The sequence below is a fragment of the Sinocyclocheilus rhinocerous genome, unplaced genomic scaffold (assembly GCF_001515625.1).
Source record: "Sinocyclocheilus rhinocerous isolate Xijiao unplaced genomic scaffold, SAMN03320098_v1.1 scaffold4923, whole genome shotgun sequence".
In the NCBI taxonomy this organism is placed as follows: Eukaryota; Metazoa; Chordata; class Actinopteri; order Cypriniformes; family Cyprinidae; genus Sinocyclocheilus; species Sinocyclocheilus rhinocerous.
Genome location: NW_015656588.1, coordinates 109,033 through 131,877, shown reverse-complemented (window position 1 = coordinate 131,877; position 22,845 = coordinate 109,033). Strand labels below are relative to the sequence as shown.

General features: G+C 35.8%; 3 protein-coding genes and 2 non-coding genes across 5 annotated transcripts in view; 2 read left to right on the top strand and 3 right to left on the bottom strand.

Annotated features, from left to right (window-relative positions):
• The window catches only part of LOC107720303 (E3 ubiquitin-protein ligase DTX4-like), a 22,051-nt gene extending 16,048 nt beyond the window's left edge, over positions 1 to 6,003 (bottom strand). The window contains exons 1-2 of the mRNA XM_016527987.1: positions 5,670 to 6,003; positions 5,240 to 5,454 (exon numbers count right to left, since the gene is read on the bottom strand). Of these exons, the coding sequence (XP_016383473.1) occupies positions 5,240 to 5,454; positions 5,670 to 5,686 (232 nt within the window). The 5' untranslated portion in view covers positions 5,687 to 6,003. The remainder of the gene's footprint in view (positions 1 to 5,239; positions 5,455 to 5,669) is intronic.
• Positions 6,004 to 7,343: 1,340 nt separating this feature from the next.
• On the bottom strand, positions 7,344 to 7,416 carry trnat-ugu (transfer RNA threonine (anticodon UGU)). Its single transcript has one exon. It is a non-coding gene; the product is annotated as a tRNA-Thr (tRNA).
• A 351-nt stretch (positions 7,417 to 7,767) lies between these two features.
• On the top strand, positions 7,768 to 7,840 carry trnak-uuu (transfer RNA lysine (anticodon UUU)). Its single transcript has one exon. It is a non-coding gene; the product is annotated as a tRNA-Lys (tRNA).
• Positions 7,841 to 8,559: 719 nt separating this feature from the next.
• LOC107720316 (dnaJ homolog subfamily A member 1-like) lies at positions 8,560 to 15,133 on the top strand. The gene is made up of 9 exons (XM_016527999.1): positions 8,560 to 8,697; positions 9,104 to 9,257; positions 9,447 to 9,627; positions 9,925 to 10,029; positions 10,508 to 10,735; positions 10,831 to 10,945; positions 12,335 to 12,450; positions 12,712 to 12,812; positions 13,765 to 15,133. Exons 2-9 carry the CDS (start codon positions 9,126 to 9,128, stop codon positions 13,987 to 13,989), a joined length of 1,203 nt encoding a protein of 400 aa, XP_016383485.1. The 5' UTR covers positions 8,560 to 8,697; positions 9,104 to 9,125; the 3' UTR covers positions 13,990 to 15,133.
• A 1-nt stretch (position 15,134) lies between these two features.
• Positions 15,135 to 22,845, bottom strand: part of LOC107720315 (WD40 repeat-containing protein SMU1-like) — a 19,537-nt gene continuing 11,826 nt past the window's right edge. Inside the window, exons 9-13 of the mRNA XM_016527998.1 lie at positions 20,098 to 20,225; positions 17,315 to 17,441; positions 17,055 to 17,222; positions 16,500 to 16,652; positions 15,135 to 16,262 (exon numbers count right to left, since the gene is read on the bottom strand). Coding sequence (XP_016383484.1) covers positions 16,164 to 16,262; positions 16,500 to 16,652; positions 17,055 to 17,222; positions 17,315 to 17,441; positions 20,098 to 20,225 — 675 coding nt within the window. The 3' untranslated portion in view covers positions 15,135 to 16,163. The remainder of the gene's footprint in view (positions 16,263 to 16,499; positions 16,653 to 17,054; positions 17,223 to 17,314; positions 17,442 to 20,097; positions 20,226 to 22,845) is intronic.

Sequence of the window (22,845 nt, the reverse complement as noted above, 5' to 3'; positions counted from 1 at the left end):
CAGTCTTCAGTGTCACATGATCTTCAGAAATCATTCTAATATGCTGATTTGCTTTTAAAATTTTTTTTTTTTTTTTTGTGGAAACCTTCATAAACTGTCATTCAAAACTTTGGGGTAGAATAAAAAAAAAAAAAACATTTATTCAGCAAGGATGCATTAAATTGTTTAAAAATAAGAGTAAAGCTATTTCTAATGTTATAAAAGATTTCTATTTAAAATAAATGCTGTTCTTTTAAACTGGAAAAAAAACAAAAGGTATCAGTTTGTCTGTATTAAAAAAGAAACAACAACAAAAAAAAAACTTTTTTTGAACTTTTTTAATTGAGCACCAATAATTACTGATACTAATGACACTGAATACTCAAGTAATGGCTGCTGAAAATAAATTTTTGTCAGCACAGAAATAAATTACATTTTATTTTACAATATTATATATTTTTATAATATATTATTTTGCTGTTTTAAATTGTAATAATATTTTACAATATTGCTGTTTTTACTAACCAAAAAAAATGCAGTCTTGGTGAGCATGAGACACTTCTTTAAAAAACATTTAAAAAATCTTTATTATTATTTGACTGGTAGTGCATGTGTATGTGTGTTCATGGAGGGAGTGATACCAACAGAAATGATTCACAGAATGGTCAGCCTGAAAGAAATTATTTCAGCCCAACCATGTGAGAGTCACTGGATGAGGAGAAACACAATCCTGCCCTATGTGGGTGTGAGTGTGTGGGTGTGAGTGTGTGTGTGTTATACTAATCTCCAGACTGCAATGGAAAACAGAGTAACTGACGGCACCCCAGGGGCCCAGATCTGATGAAACTACACACTAGCCTGTTGCACAATAACAACCACTCCCCTTTTCTTCCCCCCTCAATCAATCTTTATAGTTTCGTTCTTTCACATGGAAGTGTTCTCATTTCCCTGGGTAGTCCTTTAAGGAACTTCACTCTCTGTGTACGTGTGTCTGAGCAAGTTACTTTGCAGGTTTTTAGGGCAAGTCTTGACAGAGCGATTAAGGTTGCAAATGTCACTAACCTCATCTTAATTTGGTGGCAAAACATTACCTGAGAAAAGCCTGCATTTCAAAACAATTTGGGTGTTAGCAAAAAAAATTGGGGAGCTGCCTGGGTGTGTGTATCTGTAAACCATTATTCACATTAGGCCTGTGAGGTTATGAGTGTCCTTGTGCACTTGATTACCACCAATGCACTTTATCCACAGGGATAAATAGGCAGTTTTGGCCCAAGAATTTGCTGTGAGTCACTTTAATCAGGGTCTGCAAACATACAGGACTTTAAACACTTTACATATAAAACTAAAGAAATAGCGGTTTAGTCTGACTAAAATCATGCAAGATCAGACATGGATAATGTTTTGTAACTCAGTTTCAAGCATTAGAAATCATTATATCTAGAAAATTAATTTTTTCAGCATGTTTGGTAAATTTTACAAGAAAAAAAGTTCTGTAACAAGCTGTGTTCACTAGAGCATGACATGCGTGCCTTTTTTCTGCACCTATATTTTCACACTCCTTCGATTTGTGTTGTCCAGTCATACATAAATCTACTTTTAATATTATATTGTTTAACATATATTGCCCGTTTATGGCAAAAAATGTAACTTGGTCTCATATTTTGCTATGCAATGTGTGGCTTATATATATCTGCCATTGTATATCCTTCTAAAACAACAGCTGCCTAGACAGACAGTGGACATTATTCAATGTCACACTTCAAAACTCAAATAAGTGCATAAGTACATGAGCGTTAAAAATTTGCTGGTGAAGGTGCGAAAACAGCACATCAAAACATTGCGGGGCTATGTTTTCAACAAACTGATTAGACACTTAACTCTCAAGACGTTTTAACAATTATTCCATAAAACTAACAGTTATCTGTTACTAATACTTGTATTTTTAATTACTCAATGACTAGTCTTTTCTTTAGTTTCACCAAGAGATACTAGCACTGATTCCTTTGCTACTAGTCATAGTTCCAAAAGAGTAAATCTTTACCACTTGATTCAAATGTACAATGTATTCCAATTGTTGCTGGATTCTATTCCAATTGTATTCATGAGATTCTAGCACTTATGTATGGAAGCTTGTTTCCACCGCGGGATAAAAAAAATGTGACTATCTCACAATTCGGACTTCTTCTTTCTTGCAATTCTGATGTTACATCTCACAAGTCTGACCTTTTTCCTCTAACTCAGAATTGCATGAAAAAAGTCAGGATGTTAACTCTCAATTCTGAGAAGAAAAGACTGAATTGTGAGTTATAAACAAAAAAAAAAACACAACAGCGAGAAACAAAGTCCAAATTGTAAAATAAAAAGTAGCAGTTACCTTCTTTTACTTTATTTTGTGGAAGAGACAGGCTTTCATATTTACAGCTTGGTTAGGTTTAGGGCTGCACGATATTGGAAGAAAATCACATTGCGATATTTTATTTTTCTGCGATATATATTGCGATATGAAAAAAAAAATCACCACATGACTTGAATAGTTTATTTGGGGAAAAAAATAATCAATGATTGGGGTGATTTTGTAGGCGAGTAAATCAGCATAGGAAATAAACAAATTACAAGCATAGATAAATATAAATATAGTCTAACAGTATTTAGGTACAGAAATTGAATAATCAAATGTAAAATAACAGCACAGTCTTCACTGTATAACTTAAATCTAATAAATCTGTGTTAAAGCTGCAAAAGTGATTTTTCTTTGTGTTTTGTTGTTTGATTAACATTCATAACACAGAAAGCCTCAGGAACATTAAACTGCTGTAAACCAATATACTGTTACACATCCACTTTCTTTCTCAATTGTTTCCCTTCAGCTAAGCCATAAGCAACTGCGTTTACAAGGATACTTGCAGAGCACAGTATTTCAGGCACAAATAGACGCAGAAGTGAACAGAAATTAGTGTCTACACCGGATGCGCGCGACGCGACAAAATACAATGAACCCATTATAATAAGTGATGTTGTCTACACTGGATGTGGCGCGGCACGACAAATCCCCAACAGTAAACTGATGCCACGTTCTCTTTATGACGTACTGACACAAATTTCAAATGATTGGCAACGGTCGCTTTGTAGCGTCCAGTGTAGACAGACTTTGCGCTGAAATACGTGCTTTCATGGCGTCTGCCGTTGCTAAGCGACCGTGACCTGCGCTCTCCACGACGACGCGGAAGTTTCAACAAAGGACAAATGGATTTCCAGCACAATCGCGTGCAGTAGCTCTGCTACTAAATGTATTTAAAATGGGTATCTCTGTACAGCTGTCACGTCCGGTGTAGACATCGTGTCTGTGTGTGAGCAAAGAAAACAATCAGTATAAATATAACGATCAGTAGCCTATACTAAACATCGCGATATCGATGCTGAAACGATATATCGTGCAGCCCTAGTTAGGTTACTAGTAACTATTTCAATAGTTATAAGTACTGAATCCAGCTTTACTAGTACCTGCTATTTATAAACTAGTATTTAGTATGAGCGATTCTGAGTAGTCTTTGCATTTTGAGTCAACCAATAAGATAAATGTTGTTAAAAATGTCAATATAATAAGATTAAAATTGTTACTAATAACAACTGTATTTTTACTTATCAATGCTGGGATAGTGATTAGCAAGCACTCATATCTATTGAATGCTTGATGAAGGTATTTCAGCATTTTACTAGTGATATATAAATACGTATATAAAATGTGACCCTGGACCACAAAACCAGTCATAAGGGTCCATTTTTTTAAACTGAGATTGAATAAATAGCCTAAGCTTTCCATTGATGTATGGTTTGTTAGGATAGGACAATATTCGGCTGAGATACAACTATTTGAAAATCTGGAATCTGTGATTCAGTGCGAAAGCAAAAGCACTTTATTTGGCCTTCCGGAAGTAGATGCAATTAGGAATCATTGGTTAAGATTTATTTACAACAGAACAGCACAACCCAGATGTTCGAATTTGTGCAACGCATTTTATGGACGACAGTTTTTTGAACCGAGAAGAGTACAAAGCTGGCTGTGCACAAAGACTATTTCTAAAATAAAAAAAAGAGGTCAATTCCGACTTTGCTATGACAATCTGGCGCTTCTGAATCAGCGACTGTAAGTATGTTTTGTTACTAGTTTAAGTATTTGCTATTGACTGTTCAAATGCGGAGTTCGACAAATGTTGAATGAAAACTCTCATAGTGACTATGCCTAATTATAGTCTGTAGCTTTATATGCAATAAAATCCTTCACGGAAAAGCTACTGAATAGCCGCGGAGGAATGAAGGGAATATAGGCCGGACCTAGTGTCCCGGCGGAGCGCTCTTGCACTCAATGAACCGTACAATTCCAAGAAAGAGAAGGGTGGTTGTAATTCACACACGTGTGCTAGTGTTCACAAATGCCGGGTTTGCAATAGCGATAGTAGTGTCTATAAAAAAAGAGAAAGAATGCTGCGATCACGTTGTGCTGTGGTCTGTTTTGGCGGCTAATATATGTATACAAGGACATAACGTTAGTGTTCTCAAACAGACACTCCTTATAGCAGATCTCGCGCGACTTAAGGGATAGGAATATGAATTTTAGAGTGACTAAAAGGCTTTTTTTTTCTCTCTCTCCTTCCTTTATTAGGATTAGCAACAAGTACACAAAAATATACAACCCTAGTAACAACAAAATCACAAAACAAAATGAAATTTAAAAAAAACAACAACAACAAACATACAGGGCCAGGAGTAATATAAATTACATTATATAAAGTAAAGGTGCCTCAAAAGGCACTTTTTAACAACCAGGCAAAAGGTCACAGAGCATTCAGTCATCCACTCCTCTACGTCTACTTCTGTCATCGCTTGGATTACAGCGTCACGCACGCGCCTTCTTTTTGAACGTGATTTCAATCAGAGCAGACTGTGCTTGTCAAAGGAGGGGGCTTTGTTGAAAACGACGCGTTTGAGAGAGGCGGGGCATAGAGGACCTACAATAATGTACAGTATTTGAAAAATAATGTGTTTTTTGAACATTAAAGCATGTCAACATATTCTGTTACACCAAATACACAAAATAATTATCTTTAAAATAGCATCATATGACCCCTTTAAGACAGGTTTTTTTTTAGGTCCAGGATCACAAATAATAACATAACAGAATTTTCAATTAGATCGTTATAAAGAATGAATGTAAAAGTGGCTTGCCACAGGTAGAGTGCTGCGCTGCTGATCTTCATCTTACCGGTATCCTGTCTGAACTGATGCATGGAGTGTAGATCGATGATGTAGGGCGACAGGCGGCTGTCAGCTCGGCCTAAAACGACGCTGCCGCCGCGGGGATCGCTTCTTATCACCGCCTCTATGTGGTGAGACACGGCTGGGCTGTACGGCCGCCAGCGCCCGTGCTCGTTCAGCCATTCCCAGACGACCACGGCGGAGGCCAGCAACTTCGTGTCCCTACAAGTACAATAGAAAAACTAGTTACGCATCACTTTCCGTTTTGTGAACGCGTGAGGACAGATTTGCTAATGTTAAGCACTGTAATGTTGTACTGCCTTGTCTGTATAACATCGATAAACACACGAGTAACGTTATGTGTTTTGAGCTGGCATATTGTGATTTCCTACATATAAAATCGCAGGTGTAACGTTACTCACATTTTTGTAGCTTACGCGTGAGATCGCAGCATCAGGAAAGAAATCTCCGTATCACTTCTTCCATGGCTGGGCTTGAGAGATCCCAACAACTCCTTACGAGTGTCAACAACGAGTCAACGGACCAATATTCTTCTTCCTTATTCTACACATTCAGCGTTGACTGTTCCTCGGTTTGTGCTTCTTCTCCTTCTTAATACTTCCTTGCGCAACGTGGTGCGATTTATCGAAAATCATGTAGCGTTCGAGTAAACGATCTCTGGTGAACCGCTCGTGGTTTTGTGTGCAGCGAACTGAGTTGAAGATGTGACACCCAATAATACCTCCCCAGCGTTACACACCAGTGCGAGTAAAATGCCCAACTCGTGCTGGAAAGTCCGATTCATTTCCGCGAATCGGTTCTTTCGAACAGTTCGTTTGAAAGAACCGCTTGATAAATAGTAACAGTAGTATGCTGGTTACTTCGTCACAGCGTGATTTAAATATGCGAATATGAAAGTAATGGGCTGATTTCGGAATAATAGCATGCTGGCATTATTGTTCTTAATCGTATTCCAAATTTGTTATAAAGTATGAAAGCTGCATGCAGCCACGGTTCTCGATCCAATAAATCGGTGAGTTGGTTTGAAAACCGCTCGGACCGATTCAGTTTGATTCGTGAACACGGAACGATTCGTTCACAAATCAGACGTTGCTAAACTTTTAACGCGCCACAGATGCCGAAACCTGTTTGGTTGGTCATGTTTTTTCATGTAGTTTGCAGGTGAGCAAGTAATATGATGGATTTGTATTGCAACAGAACGAAAAAAGCAATAATTCATAGATATCATCTAGTAACTGCATAAATGAAAAACTGACCTAATTTTTGCTGTTTTAAGTTGTAAACTGTTGAATTCTATGTATCACTAAATATGATAAAACATAAGACACAGAACATCACCAAAACATGCATTTATATACAAAACGTTTTATACACGACTCATGAGACTAAACGTAATTAAAGCATGGGTTGTTAAACCAGGCCAGAGTCATGTTAAATGACACTTCTGCTGGTAAATATGTTTTGTATCTATTTTTGTTATTATAAACACAAGTAGAGTATTTTGTTACCCAGTTAATGGTTTAAAACCTGAGAATAAAAACGGACAGTCCTCTAAACAAAAAAAAAGTGCTATGAAACAATGTATTACGTACAATAATAGGCTATTACAATGTAATAAAATGATTGGAATCTATTTGTTGAGAATATTTTCACATTTTCAAACACAGGAGGGAAATATTCAGTTCGCACGTGATAGAGATGTAGCTATGTCAGGTAATGGACTTAATAAGCTTATGCTCTGACAATGATCTTTGGTTCAAGACTTCTTGAAGGTCGACATTTACGTCGTTGCGCCATCTGTCGTCTATATAGAGAACCTCACCAGGAATTTTCGCTACTGAAAATAATCGGCAAAGGATCTTGTTGAACTCCTAAAATTATAATTTACAAATAAATAACACAGTGATGTAGGATACAGACCTTTTCTGAAATGAAAGATTCCAGAAGCATTGGCGGTAGGATATCCTTAATACAAATAACACTACCAAACTGATTAATATGAAATTGGTGTAAATGTAATTCGTAACTGCCACGAATGCCGTTTATATTGCATAGTCTCGAAGTAGAATCGGCTATACAAAACGTAGTTGAGGCCCCAGCGAGATTTGAACTCGCGACCCCTGGTTTACAAGACCAGTGCTCTAACCCCTGAGCTATGGAGCCTACTGAAAATATTTGGGCGAATAGTCTTGGAATTTATACTCTAAAATATAAACTATCACGTTGTAAAACAGTCTTTTGAAATCGCCCTCGTTAGGAACGTTCCATATTGGCACGTTTTAAAGACATAAAAGAATGCGGACATTATAGATTTGTAAGCGTTAATCGATGTTACCCGGCCATTTCCTCAAACACCTAACGAGTTTGGTGCAACTAAATAGTCAGGAAATAGATGTCGCTATAACATAATGCGTTTTCGAAATGTTACCCGGCCATTTCCTCAAACACCTAACGAGTTTGGTGCAACTAAATAGTCAGGAAATAGATGTCGCTATAACATTATGCGTTTTCGAAGCCCGGATAGCTCAGTCGGTAGAGCATCAGACTTTTAATCTGAGGGTCCAGGGTTCAAGTCCCTGTTCGGGCGAATGATCCTTTTGCCAAGATTTGAGTGTGGTAGCTGCGTTTCATGAATTAATGTGAAGAGATAACTAATGAATTCAAGAAACACGCAACACTTAGGAAAGTAAATTTTAAATTTGTATATCATTAGTTCAACAAACTAAATGGAAATGAAATAATATTGAATTTATAAATGTGTATGTACATATACAGTATATATGTATGTGTGTGTGGTTGTACATACATATGTAGTTGTTTTTTTGGCTTAGTGTTATGTTAGAATCATTATTATACTCTTATACCTTTTGTTCTTTAATATTTTGAATTGTTTTTAGCTTTATTTTTTGTTTTTCATTTATGTTAAGTTTTGAAACTTTGTTGTATGCATTTGTCATTTTTATTTAATCTCTTTATTTTTAAAATGTGTATAGGTAGTATTAATAAAGTTTTAGCTTTTCGTTTTGGATCTGTTTTTAGTTGTTTTAATACTACAATTGATTGCTTCTGTTGTCCTCATTTGTAAGTCGCTTTGGATAAAAGCGTCTAATAAATGACTAAATAAATAAATAAATTAGTGATTATGAAACTTAATTTGTGAACTAAGCGCTAGTGATTTATATAAATAATACATATGAAAGAGAATGGTCGCCCAGTGAGAGTTATTGAAATGCTGATAAAATTAGCTGCTGTCGACGGAAACACGCTACTCGTCATTGCCTGTCATACGTCACTACGTACAGTAGGTGGCAGAAATAGGTCGCACTGCAATCAAAGTTCAATAACGCTCCACAAGAAGAAGATGTAGAGCGCCGCTGGAAGATTCTGGAAGTCTGTTTGGTACACGGAGTCATAAGACGAGAGGGGATTTCACCATATTTCACGGTACTTGACGATTTATTAAAATAAAATGTTATGGCATGGTTCACGTGATTGTTGTCTTTGTTTTGTTTCTTTTTGGCTTGTTTTTATCTAAAATGCTGCCTTTTACAGTAACAGACACCGTATCGTTATCATTTAATTTCGCGTGTTTTTGAAATCCATTAACACAAAATTTGTTAATAAGGACTATAAATCACTTGTTTTAAAACGGTTGGTCAAATTAAATCTGTCTCAATTTTATGGTGAGTTTAATGTAATTGTAATTGATTTCTACTAACCAGTGCTATTATATCATGAGACTAAATATGGGCAAGCTTTAGAGTAATTCTAACACGGTTAATACTAATGAAATAATTATGCAACTGTCAAGTTTTTCAGTGTATTTTTTTTTAATGTTTCTTTTGACTAGATTAACCTGTTGGGGGGCAACTATGGTGAAAGAGACTGGTTTTTATGATATGCTGGGTGTAAAGCCTAACGCCAGCCCTGAAGAGCTGAAGAAGGCTTATCGTAAACTGGCATTGAAATATCACCCAGATAAAAATCCAACAGAGGGGGAAAGGGTAAGACTGTCACAGTTTTATACATCATCAATGTCTAGTATTAAGTATAAATTCCCTAATAGTTCACTTATATTTGAGTGGTTTTTTCATTTGGAAATATATATAGAAGTTTAGAGATCATCTGGGTGGTCTCAAAGTGTGGACCTTGAGTTTAGATATTATGTCCCCTTCACTATTCTGTATTTCCAGTTCAAGCAGATCTCCCAAGCATACGAGGTTTTGTCAGATACCAAGAAGAGAGAAGTGTATGACAGAGGGGGTGAGAAGGCAATTAAGGAGGGAGGAAATGGAGGGCCAAGTTTTGGCTCCCCCATGGACATTTTTGACATGTTCTTTGGAGGAGGGGGACACATGCACAGGGAGAGGAGAGGTACGCACATTTCTTTCGCAAGACCTGATAACCCATGTTGTTCCTGGAAGATTTGTGAATGTTCCAAAGAACAATGGAATCAGACCTTTTTCAGTTAACATGTTTAGTAACCTAAAATAGAATGTTTTTGTTTGGTAAAACATATAAGTTATTCCCAGATATTCCCATTTTCTACATTTGTTTACACTTTTTGAGGAGATCAAAGGTTCTATTAGGCTAACATGCATGCATTCCACTTTAAATAATTCCTGAATTATTACAAATCTTACAGTGAAATGTTGTGGTTGCTCTACACAGGAAAGAACATGGTGCATCAGTTGACTGTATCTTTGGATGAGCTTTGTATTGGAGCCACCAGGAAACTTGCTGTCCAGAAGAATGTAATCTGTGACAAGTGTGAAGGTAATAATTGACTGGAATGTATATATTTGTATAAGGGGTCCTTTTCTGAACTTTATTATATTACTATATATTTTACACTACCATTCAAGAATTTTTTCTTTGAAAGATCTTATTCCTGTGATGGCAAAGCTGCATTTTTAGCAGCTGTTACTTCAGTTTTTTGTATCACATTAAGCACAGTTGTGCTGCTTAATATTTTTGTAAAAAAAAATAAAAATAATAATAATATATATATTTTTATGATTCTTTGACGAATAGAAAGCATTTACAATCGCTTTTGGTAAGTTTAATGCATTCTTGCTGAATAAAAGTATAACATTTTCTCTAAAAAGTATCCCAAATTTTTAAATGGTAATGTATTTATAAGCATTGTATTACTAATATACTGTTTTGATTTTTCTGGTAGGATTTTAAAAGTTGGATTTTTTTGCTGAATAGTTTTTTACTGTTTTTTTGTTTTGTTTGTTTTTTACTTCAGGTCGTGGGGGCCGTAAAGGAGTGATAGAAGTGTGTCCTTTGTGTCATGGGGTGGGTGTCCAGGTCAGACTACATCACTTAGCACCTGGCATGGTGCAGCAGATATCAACAGTCTGTGCCGGCTGTCAGGGGCAAGGCCAGCAACTGGGTCACCGTGACCGCTGCAAAACATGCGCTGGTCGCAAGATACTACGGCAGAAGAAGATTCTTGAGGTGCACATTGATAAAGGTTAGAAAGTGACCCGGAAAAGCACAGTTCAGTCCAAAACATCTGTTCTCTGCAGCTTGTTACTTTTGTTTATGCTTGATTATGTGTTCTTGCAGGTATGAAAGATGGACAGAAAATAGTGTTCCATGGGGAGGGTGACCAGGAGCCTGGCCTTGAACCTGGAGACATCATCATTGTCTTAGATCAGAGAGCGCACCCGGTTTTCACCAGGTAAAACCACTCTGTAGACATCAGTAAGAAGTTGAGCTAAATTAAAATGACTAGATGATAATATCTAAGTCTCTGTTAAGTAATGCTGGTAACACTGAAGTTTGAAGTTAGTGCTGATTACACTGTCCTGCATCATATTTGCTAAATGAAATTCAATGCTTGCTTCTAATTTTGGGGTGCTGATTCTAAAAATAGTGCCTAGCACATCATATTTTCTGCATTTCGTAGCATTTTTGCTTTCAAAAATCATTTGTAAGGTGAAGAAGTATTAAGTATAAGTGTCAACCACCAGGAAAACTGCCATGTTGATGACATGTTTCCTATCTTTCTCTGAGCTAGGTTATAACAATTGGATCAATTCTCAGCTGATTTTCACATGTATAATTGATTCTGAAGGTATTATTTTATGCGTAATCCAGAGTTCAAGGTTAGAATCGTGTCCAGTGACAGAAAGTTCACGTCTGTCGGTGTTTTACTAAGGAGAGACAGAAAATAGTTATTTGAAATGGGGGGAAAAAAACAACATTATTTATGTAAAAAAACCTGTGTTTATATAAAGCTCTTTATTATGTACATAACTTTTGTTATGTACCAACATTAAATTTAGTGTTTTAAACTAAGTTTTCAACTACTTTACAGATTGTTGCAACCACCAGGAAAACTGCCATGTTGATGACATGTTTCCTATCTTTCTCTGAGCTAGGTTATAACAATTGGATCAATTCTCAGCTGATTTTCACATGTATAATTGATTCTGAAGGTATTATTTTATGCGTAATCCAGAGTTCAAGGTTAGAATCGTGTCCAGTGACAGAAAGTTCACGTCTGTCGGTGTTTTACTAAGGAGAGACAGAAAATAGTTTTTTGAAATGGGGGAAAAAAAACAACATTATTTATGTAAAAAAAACCTGTGTTTATATAAAGCTCTTTATTATGTACATAACTTTTGTTATGTACCAACATTAAATTTAGTGTTTTAAACTAAGTTTTCAACTACTTTACAGATTGTTGTTGTAAGTTAAATTATACTTATTTTTAAACTTCACATTTGACCGCTTTCATTTTGTTATTATCTTAAGTGCATATTATGAACAACAACAAAAAAGTATGTGATGGATTTTTTTAAGTCACGATCATCATATTAGGCTTTGTTTTTCAATATGCAGGGCTGTTATTTTCAGAGGTATGTCACTGATGATAATGTCCTGGAGATGGCAGCACAGATTCATTTATTTCAGGATTAGTGTCACACTTCCTCTGTTTTCTGTATATGGGGCAGCCTGTTACAGTACTTGGTCATTTAGACAAGGCAATTAGGGAACAGAACATATAGAATATATGGATATTATGTAAGAAACATAATGGTTAACATACCATTTCTCCTCTCAGACAAGGAGAGGATCTCATCATGAACATGGAGCTACAGTTGGTAGAGTCATTATGTGGTTTTCAAAAACCTATTAATACACTGGACAACAGAACTCTACTCATCACATCCCATCCAGGTGAACCATCCTACATACATATTCGAGCACTGACTATCACCAGACATCCAGGCATGTGTGGAATATCACTTCTTGTAGGCTGTGCTTACGTTGGTCTACCTGGATTCGGTGTAACTGGTTCTGATATCTTTCTCAAATACTACAAATTATAAGCTTGGCTAGTTGTTAAATTAATCTTAATAATAGCAGAACTGACATTGCTCTTATATAAACTGTAGATGTGTAAAGCAAATGTATTGTCTGTCTTTGTTGCATTACTAGGGGAGTTGATCAGACCTGGAGATAAGAAATGTGTTCTGAATGAGGGAATGCCTTTGCACCGTCGGCCATTTGAGAAAGGCAAACTCATCATCCTTTTCAGTGTGAGTACTAATTATTGAATAGACCTTTTCAATGCGGTGATGTCACTGACCCATGAACATTTCCTGCTTATCGTCAAACTATTTTGAAACAGTAACAGCAGGTGCTTTAGTCATAACTAACGTTAACACGGCTTTTATCAAAATGTGGACTTTCTGGATTCCCAGAAGTTATGGAAATTAAGTGTAAAACACGCATTCATGAGCACGAGTGTGTGTGTTTGTGTGTGTGTGTGCGTATACATACACACACACACACACACACACACAGAGAGCTGGGTAGGATCTGATTACATGTAATCTGGATTACATAATCCGATTCCAAAAAGTACTCACAATTAGAGTATGTTACACTTTATAATGCTCATAATCAGATTACAGTTCCTTTTTATGGATTACATATTCACACAATGCCAGTAAATCATTCATAATTTATTGATTCTCACTTATTGTTCTTTTAAATGGATTCCCAAACATTTTTGCAGCCAAAACTACTTTAACATTAAATATTTTCTTGAAAAATTAGTTCAATATGTAATAATAATAATATTTCAATAATTTAACAACACATTCGCATGTTAGAGTTACATTGAAGCCATGAAGATATTACGTTCACGGGGGGAAAAAACTGAACATGATGATTCTGATTTTGATTATGATTATGAAAGACAATTTTTAAGGATAACATTGGTGACTGCAGGGGGACTTTACCTAAAACTAAAACCACTAAAACTGGGGGGGGGGAGCATTTGCATTTCAGATACAAATGCTTTTCAACATTTTTCATTTTCTTTTAGTTTAAGGTTGAAGAACTGAAATAACTAAAGCTAAATAAACAAAACTGAAAACTTCATAAAAAGTACATTTCAGAGTAAATACTTAAGCTACATTTTCTTGCTCTTCTCACTTACAATAATAAATTACATAAACTAATTGTGCTAATTTTCTTCTTAAGGTTGTCTTCCCTGAAGAGAACTTCCTTCCATTAAACAAACTCAAGGAGTTAGAAAGGTACTTACCTGAAAAACAGGCAAATATTGAGCCTGACAGCATGGATGATGACCTCTATATATACGCTGACCTTGAAGACTGTGATCTGACCCATGATCGCCACCATTACCACTATATAGAGGAGGAAGACTTTTACCCATCTGGAGGTGTGCAGTGCCAAACCTCGTAGAGATTCCTGTTCCCTTACCCTCCCTTCCACAACAAATGCCACCTCTGCTGGAACACAAGGAAAAAGGACCAAGAGGGAAAAATGTACCTCTCAAATAGTTCTGTGCCTAGAACAAGACCTCTTAGTGCCGACCTCTTGTGTCATTGTTTGGAAGTAACTTCTCATCCAAAATTTTGAGCAAATAATTTGTGAAATAAAAAGTCAAATGAGTTGGGACACTGGTGCCATAGAGGTTCAGCTGAAGGGAGAGTCTATGGAAATTTGTGTAGCAGTTACAGTGGAAATGGAAGGGATATTCAGGTCAAGTTGGTTGTGCCATAATCCAAGAAAATTTCATCATGAAAATGTATTAACTTGGAAAAATTTATATTTCTTCATCAGTTTGAGAAAACATTACAATCTTTGTGGTGTTTTGTTTATTGCCAGTTAATTGTGGGTTTCATGTAAGACTTTGATCTTGATGTTGTTGGAAATTTGGTATGTGCCAGTTTATTGCTAAATGTTTTTTCTAGAACATTTTGAACTAATAAGAGGGTTAATAACGAAGTTGAAAATACATTTCAACAAAGAAAAACTTATGTTCAAAATGAACTGTGATCCATCTCTTAAAAGCCTTATTTTGTAGAAAGTGATATTAGTTAGCTTCTTAATTGGCTCATATTATTTAGAGTCTAGTACATGGTAACTTTTCATGTTACTGTTTTCATGTAACTAAGAAATAATAGCCAAGGATTTTATCAAAACTAAATCACATTGTGTTTGTTTGCTAATTAAGGATCGAAGAAGATATTAAATGCTTTTTTGAAGGAATTTGTTTTATCTAAATAACAAAAAAAAATAAATCATTAATTGAATGAGCCATCTACATACCTCTGCATAAAATCAGTCTTAAGCGCGTCTTGAAAGAAAATTCAACATTTTTGCAAATTAATTAAATGTTAACTCTGCCTAAATTTGGAAGACACTTTTTTGGATATTGCAAATGCACTTTTATCCCATTTGTAATTATTATTTTCATTTTTGCTAGCAGATAGTCTTATATTTGATTATTATCTGTTTTGTCTGAAGTTTAATTGAAAAAATTTAATTATGACCAATAACTGCCATTTGTAGTTCTATTTATAAAATAAATGTCACAATGTTATTTGTTTAGTCAGTTTTGTATTTTTGGGGTCTGGGGGATTGAATATTTGGCTAATTATGCCAATATCAAGATGTCTCTACAGATTTATTGGAGATCTACTGCAAATATCAAGCAATCCAACATCTAACCAGTTAATGATGCATCTTAATGACAAATCTTCTTGAAAAGATTGTCATGAATTATTCATGCTTGAATTTTAATTAAACTGCAGCAATATCAGCACATTATTTACCAACACTGTAAGATACTCAGAGACTTACACTGTGAAGCAGTGTTATACCAATATTCAACAAAAATTGTGAATATCCTCGATAGAAAATAATCTGTAATTATCAGAATATAAACCATACTGATTACTTCATACAGTATTGCAGTAACTGCATAATATGTTCACCTGCATGCAGTACAAGTAGATGTGCTTGGTTGAGTGTTAAAACACACTAAACCATTATAATCAACACAATATTGTACCATATGAATTCTAAACATCAGAATTCTAAATGTACACAAGTACAAATATGTGAAAATGTCCTCAATGAGTCCACGACTAGTGCGAGGTCACATTATGAGCAAGTACACACTAATTATTTGTCTTTGGTCAAAATGATCAAAGAAATTGCATACATTCACATGTAAGATTCAAAGAATAGTCTGGAAAGAAAACCAGTACATTTACCACATTAATGTCGACCGGGCTAAATCTTGCATGCAGATATTATCACAGACAATACTACAAAGCCCTTAATAGTAAAAGACCAGTGCATCCATGCAGTTTTTCTTGTTTTCCATTAGAGGCTTTAGAGGAACATCTCGAAATTACGAAATTGGATGTAGTTAATTTCAGATGTCGAAGAGGTCCTTCATCTCAGTGCATGATGCTAAGGTTCAACAGAAACATGAATGTTTTTGAGCGCTTTAAATGGAAGACCAATGTCATAGCAGGCGTATAAAGGCAGAGACATATGTGTGTGTGCAGGAATACCACAAATCCAGAACATAGAACACAAGTCCATATTATGAAAGACGAGACTCAAGGCTTCCAGAGTTTGAGTAGGCCATCCTCGCTGTATGTGGCGATGAGATTCTGATGGGGGTGGTGAGTTATGCCGATCACATCTTTTTCATGTACCTATGGAGGATGTACACAGAAACTGGTTTATATTAAAGCACAGTTCATTTTTATATCCAATTCAGTTTGGATGTATCTCCAACTAGTCCTAATTAGAGTTACAGCCAATGTTTTGAATATAAATACCAATTGTTCTGGAATACTGAGAAGACAACTTTAGCTGTAAACCTATCACACTTCACCCGACTAAAACAGATCTCGTGAATATGCAGCATGTGCTGTGAGGGCGGATGGTACCGTGAGTGTTCTCTCTAGCTTGCCAGTGATGGTGCTGAAGCAGTACAGCACATAGTCTTCTCCCACACAATAAATCCACTCTCCACGTGGAGACAACGTGCAGCAAACAAAGTCAGCCCCCTCTCTTACACCTGAACAGAAACTCCTCATCACCTGGGAAGGAAAAGAGAGGGGGGCAAGAGAGTGAGAGTGAGAGCGAAAGTGCAATGCAAATGGATAAGGCACGCTTCAGAGAGTACCAAAAAGCATGCGAGAGAGAGTCATCAAGTATGTCAAGAAAAGAGTGGGTGAGACGGCTGAACGGTCTGAATAATAAGTGCGTAGCTATTTTTTAGCAAACCTCACAACCTGCATTGGAAGTTTGCTGCTTTTTTTAAACTTCTGCTCAACAATCCAGCCTTTAGTCAAGGTTTCTGATTCATAAATGGTGTTAACTTGTGCCATTTATGTCAAATATGAAAACCAGTTACTGTAGTGTTCACTCTAGTGTGTGCATTTTAGAATAATCATGAGGAGTATGCAGAGTATCTTGCTGGTTAATTTTTTTGTTCTCACCTGGCCATGAATGTTTGTAACAACAACCGTGTTGGTCCTGTTGCACACTACAAAGTGCTCGGGAGTCTTTGGGACAAGCACAATGTTGTTAACAGTGATGTCTGTACCCTCAGGAATGTCAGGGGTTTTTATTGTGTGGGTGCAATCCATTGTCTTCATGCTCCAGACCTGAAAAAAAAAAGACAGTTAAGCAGGGAAAACTCACAAAAATAAAGATGCATAGGCTATTACGTGTGGTTCACCACAGTATGAACACTTACCTTTACTGTGCCATCTGCTGACGCGCTGATGACATGCTGGCCACCGTGTGAGAAGATGACGTCATTTATATGAGCTGTATGGCCTCTAAACTCCTTCAGCATCTTTCCTGATTTCAAACCATGAAGCCTGATCAAAGAAATCCAAGTTAGAAATGTAACCACAATTCACAAATTCAAATTAATTATTTTGAAAGTAACAATAAAAGAAATACAACAAAAAATCAAAACGTTATGATGTCATGAATCAATTATTATCCACAAAGAGACTTTTTAAATATCAACAAAGACCATTTTCATTCAAAAAAATCATACATCAAAGTCACAACAGAAGACAGCAAAACAACTTTTGTCTACAAAATATACAACATGATTCAACTTATTTTCTTCATGAAAGAACAAAAGAGTCACACCCAACACAAAAAGCAAAATACTACAAAAAAGCATGATGTCATGAAAAGAGCAAAACAACACAACTTTCGTCTGTATTTTACAATGTGATTGTATCATCTTTACAATTCACAAATTCAACATGTCTTTAAAAAGTAAAGCTTGAAACCAAACAAAAAACGAACCTAAACAAAAAACAAACAAAAAACTAAACAAAAACAAAACAATCATGAAAGCACAATAAAATAAAACAAAAAGCAATATGTTGATGCCATCAATCAATCATTATCATCAAAGCTCAAAGAGAATATAATAATCACACATCAAAGTCATAACAGAAGAAGACAGCAAAACAACAAAACCTTTCTCTGCAACTTTCAACGTGATTCTACCATCTTTACTGAAAAAATACTCTTCACTCATGCACATTAAATTCCACCCACATGCACCATGAGAGTCTAGCACTGCCGCCCAGCCACAGAACTATTGCAGTCAGGACTGAGAGAGAGAGAGGGAGAGACTTTCGCTCTGGGCATGTGATGGAATATTCCTGATGACTCTTAACACCTAGACCTTGATTCATTTCAGTTTTGTCCAACTCATCTCTCTGTCCACAAAAGAAAACAAAACAAAAATGTTCACTGAAATATGTCTATACTGTCATTTGTTTTGTGCACTTACCAAATCCCTTAAATGTACTACTTTCCTACAAAGGTTTCCAGATACAATGACTGATCCAAAGATGACCTATGACATAAACAAGAAAGGTAACCTTTTATACATCATCTTTAAAGCCAGGCTGGCACTCACGAGTCACACACACTACTGAGAGCATAGATCCAATCCATTGCAAAAGGGGAGGGGCTAGTATTTATCAATAAGTGGCCAATAGCAGAGCAGCTTGCCATTTCACCCCCCTCTCGTTCCTTATCCAGCTAAGGAGCTGGAATGACAAAACGTCTGCCTCAGTCTGCTGCTGTTTGGGTAGCTAAGCAAGGAACAGAAACACATTATCTGTGCGTGCTGCCTCTCTCACGCACGTGGCCAATCCTGCTTCTTTCCACCCACATGCACCATGAGAGCCTAGAACTGACACCCAGCTGTAGAATTACTGCAGTCTGGTCTGCGGGAGAGGGAGAGATGCTGAGTCTGGTCATGTGACGGAATATTCCTAATGATGTTTAACACCCAGACCACGACTTCAGATTTCCTCCTCCTCCCCCGCCGTTTCTGTCTACAAAGTATCCATGGCAAAACATTTCACTACTACTGTTCTTACTGGCACTTATTGGTTATTGCATAGCAACTGGTCATCTTGCTTCTTATGCATACAATATGCTTCTATTGTGAGATCCATTACATGGCTTTCAACCTTCTGTATCTTTTCCGTCAACTTAGCAAGAAAATCACAGCAATTAGCTTAAGAGTAACAAAAAAAAATCTGGGTAATGCTCCTACATTACCTAATCTGGGCAATGGACCTGCAAAATGAACATTTGTGACCAGATTCACAAAATATTCTTATGAATAAGATTCTTCTTAACTGTTATTTTCTTACTTGAAAGAAAAACTTGAGAACTTTTTAGGAATGTGCTTATCTTTCTTCTTAAGATTGTTCTTAAAGGCATAGTTCAACCAAAATGAAAGTTCTGTCATCATTTACTTGTGTGTGTGTGTGTGTGTGTATATGCACTTATATATTGTTGCTCTTTTGTTAGTTTTGACTGCTTTTATTGTCCTCACTTGTAAGTCGCTTTGGATAAAAGCATCTGCTTAATTACTCAATGTAAATGTAAATTTACTCACTCTCAAGTTGTTCTAAACCTGTATGAGATTCTTATATTCTCATATATTTTGAAGAATGTTGGTAACCAAACAGTTGACAGTAGCTTAAATCCAAGATTAAATCCAATATTTGGTAATAATATGGCATAGCAAGAAGTTTATAAGCAATTTTTTGTGCACAATTGGTGGCTGACTAAATACTTTTTTTCCCCACTGTATCTGGAGTGTCAGAAACCATCTTCAGTGCAAAATCTAAAAGTGAACACCAATTATTAAAAATAAGGAGCAAAACAGTGCAAAAAGTCGGATTTGTAATATATGTTGAACCTGATGATCTGGTCAAAGGAGGTCTGAAGTTACACCAAGGATCAATAATGTAAACAATAATCCGTTATAATTATGCGAGATGTGATTTTTTTGCTCGATTTTGACTTTCGTGCCCTTGGAGTGCCCGTCAAATGAGAGCCACTCAAATCATGACAGGACTGAGTTAAATAACAGATCTGGAGTGTCAGAAACCATCTTCAGTGCAAAATCTAAAAGTGAACACCAATTATTAAAAATAAGGAGCGAAACAGTGCAAAAAGTCGGATTTGTAATATATGTTGAACCTGATGATCTGGTCAAAGGAGGCACTTAATAGTTGACTGCTGTCCTTGTTGAAGCAGACACAGGTGACTGCTTTGCTGTGGGCTCGTTCTATTCTATTCAGACACGTCCCGTTCAGAATCCTCCAAACCTGGAATAACAAAACGATACATCTTATCACATAACAGACTGAACTGAGAACACTAAAATCCATTCAACTGAACTGATGGTGTGCAATGAGAGCTAATTGGGAACATCATCACTCAGTGAAGATGAAAAATCATATTTTTTAGCTCTGTGCACCATGAAATGCTGAACTGAGATCACATCTAAACAGGGATTTTTAAATAATAACGATAGATCAGTTACTCTACTGTTCTACATGTTATAATGCACTGCAGTCGCAACTGTAATCAGATGCTGTATGATTAAAAGACTAAAAATATATAAGTGCTTACAGCGTTTAATTAACATTTGCCTTCAGACCTACAGTCCCCTGAGATTGAGGTCTCTTACAATACCTCTGAAAAGCCTAAAGGGGTCGGTAAGGTTTTTTTGATGTTTTTGAAAGAAGTGCTCACCAAGGCTGATTTATTTGATCCAGAAATACTAAAAACAGTAACATTGTGAAATATTTGTAAAATGTAAAAAAACTGTTTTCTGCATAAATACTTTTTAAAATGTAATTTATTCCTGTAATGGCAAAGCCGAATATTCAATCACTATGATGCAATATGCATCATATATGCAATCATTACTCCAGTTTTCAGTGTCACATGATCCTCATCATTCTAATATGCTGATCTGCTACTCAAGAAACATTACTATTGTCAAAGTTGAAACCAGTTGTGCTGTGAAGTTAATTTGAAATTCTAAAAACATTCTAAATGACTTTAGTCCCGTTCAGAATCCTCCAAACCTGGAATAACAAAACGATACATCTTATCACATAACAGACTGAACTGAGAACACTCAAATCCATTCAACTGAACTGATGGTGTGCAATGAGAGCTAATTGGGAACATCATCACTCAATGAAGATGAAAAATCATATTTTTTAGCTCTGTGCACCATGAAATGCTGAACTGAGATCACATCTAAACAGGGATTTTTAAATAATAATGATAGATCGGTTACTCTACTGTTCTACATGTTATAATGCACTGCAGTCGCAACTGTAATCAGATGCTGTATGATTAAAAGACTAAAAATATATAAGTGCTTACAGCGTTTAATTAACATTTGCCTTCAGACCTACAGTCCCCTGAGATTGAGGTCTCTTACAATACCTCTGAAAAGCCTAAAGGGGTCGGTAAGGTTTTTTTGATGTTTTTGAAAGAAGTGCTCACCAAGGCTGATTTATTTGATCCAGAAATACTAAAAACAGTAATATTGTGAAATATTTGTAAAATGTTAAAAAACTGTTTTCTGCATAAATACTTTTTAAAATGTAATTTATTCCTGTAATGGCAAAGCCGAATATTCAATCACTATGATGCAATATGCATCATATATGCAATCATTACTCCAGTTTTCAGTGTCACATGATCCTCATCATTCTAATATGCTGATCTGCTACTCAAGAAACATTACTATTGTCAAAGTTGAAACCAGTTGTGCTGTGAAGTTAATTTGAAATTCTAAAAACATTCTAAATGACTTTAGTGTCACTTTTGATCAATTTAATGCATCCTTGCAGAATAAAAGTATTAATTTCTTTAAAAATATACTGTATACCTTACTGACACCAAACTACATGCAGAAAAATCTTTCTTCAAGTATGACTCAAAACGAGAAAGAGTTTGTAAAAGTACTCATTTGTTTTTCTATGTGATAATGAGGAAGAATGTCTCTTACTTCTAGAAATCAAGCATGTACACTGAAAAAAATAATATGCTAGATTTACTTAAAAATATAGTGCATCATTTTTGCATCCCTCTTCTTAAGTAAATTTCGCATGAAATTTTAAGCAGCGTTACCTAAAAATCTAAACTGGTGAATATTAAATGACTTCTTTATTTTCTTCTTCTTTTTTGCTTTTTACAAATGCAACTTAAACATCTCTTAAAACATTTTCTGCTGTTCAACAATTTACAGAAACATGTCTGACTTGTTCTAAAATTTAGTTGAATGTTAGTATGTTTGAAATAGTGCACAGTGTGTGTGTACCTGGTATTCCCTACATAATGAGGACCAAATGTCCCAACAAGGATAGTAAAACTAGTAATTTTTGACCTTGTGGGGAAATTTTTTTTTGGTCCCCATGAGGAAAACAGCTTATAAATCATACTGAAATGAAGTTTTTTTTTTTTTATATGTAAAAATGCTGAAAGTTTTCTGTGACGAGTAGGTTTAGGGGACTGTTAAGGTGCATGCTGTGTTCTACCATTACACAGGATTTTGATTTGAAAATGACTAAAAATACAGATTACAGAACAACAGTAAGCATCAACAATCTTTTTTTGATATTTGTGTGTGTGGTATAGAGTTGAGTATGTTGTTTACATAATGTTTATGGTGTTTTATGTTTGTGTGTTTGAGTGCAGTGAAGTGCTGAGTATGTAATGTGTGGTGTTGTATGCTTGTTGACTTGCATGTGTGAGTTGTGCAATGTTCTGTGGCATTAAAATGCATTTGCAGTATTAACAAGACACTTAACAAGTATTAAAAAAAAAAAATTCAATATCTTGTTATTCAAAGTTACCCCTTATTTACACTGCACACGTCAGCGGAGCGTTACGGCTCAGACAAGGTTTTGTTCCATCCTCCAC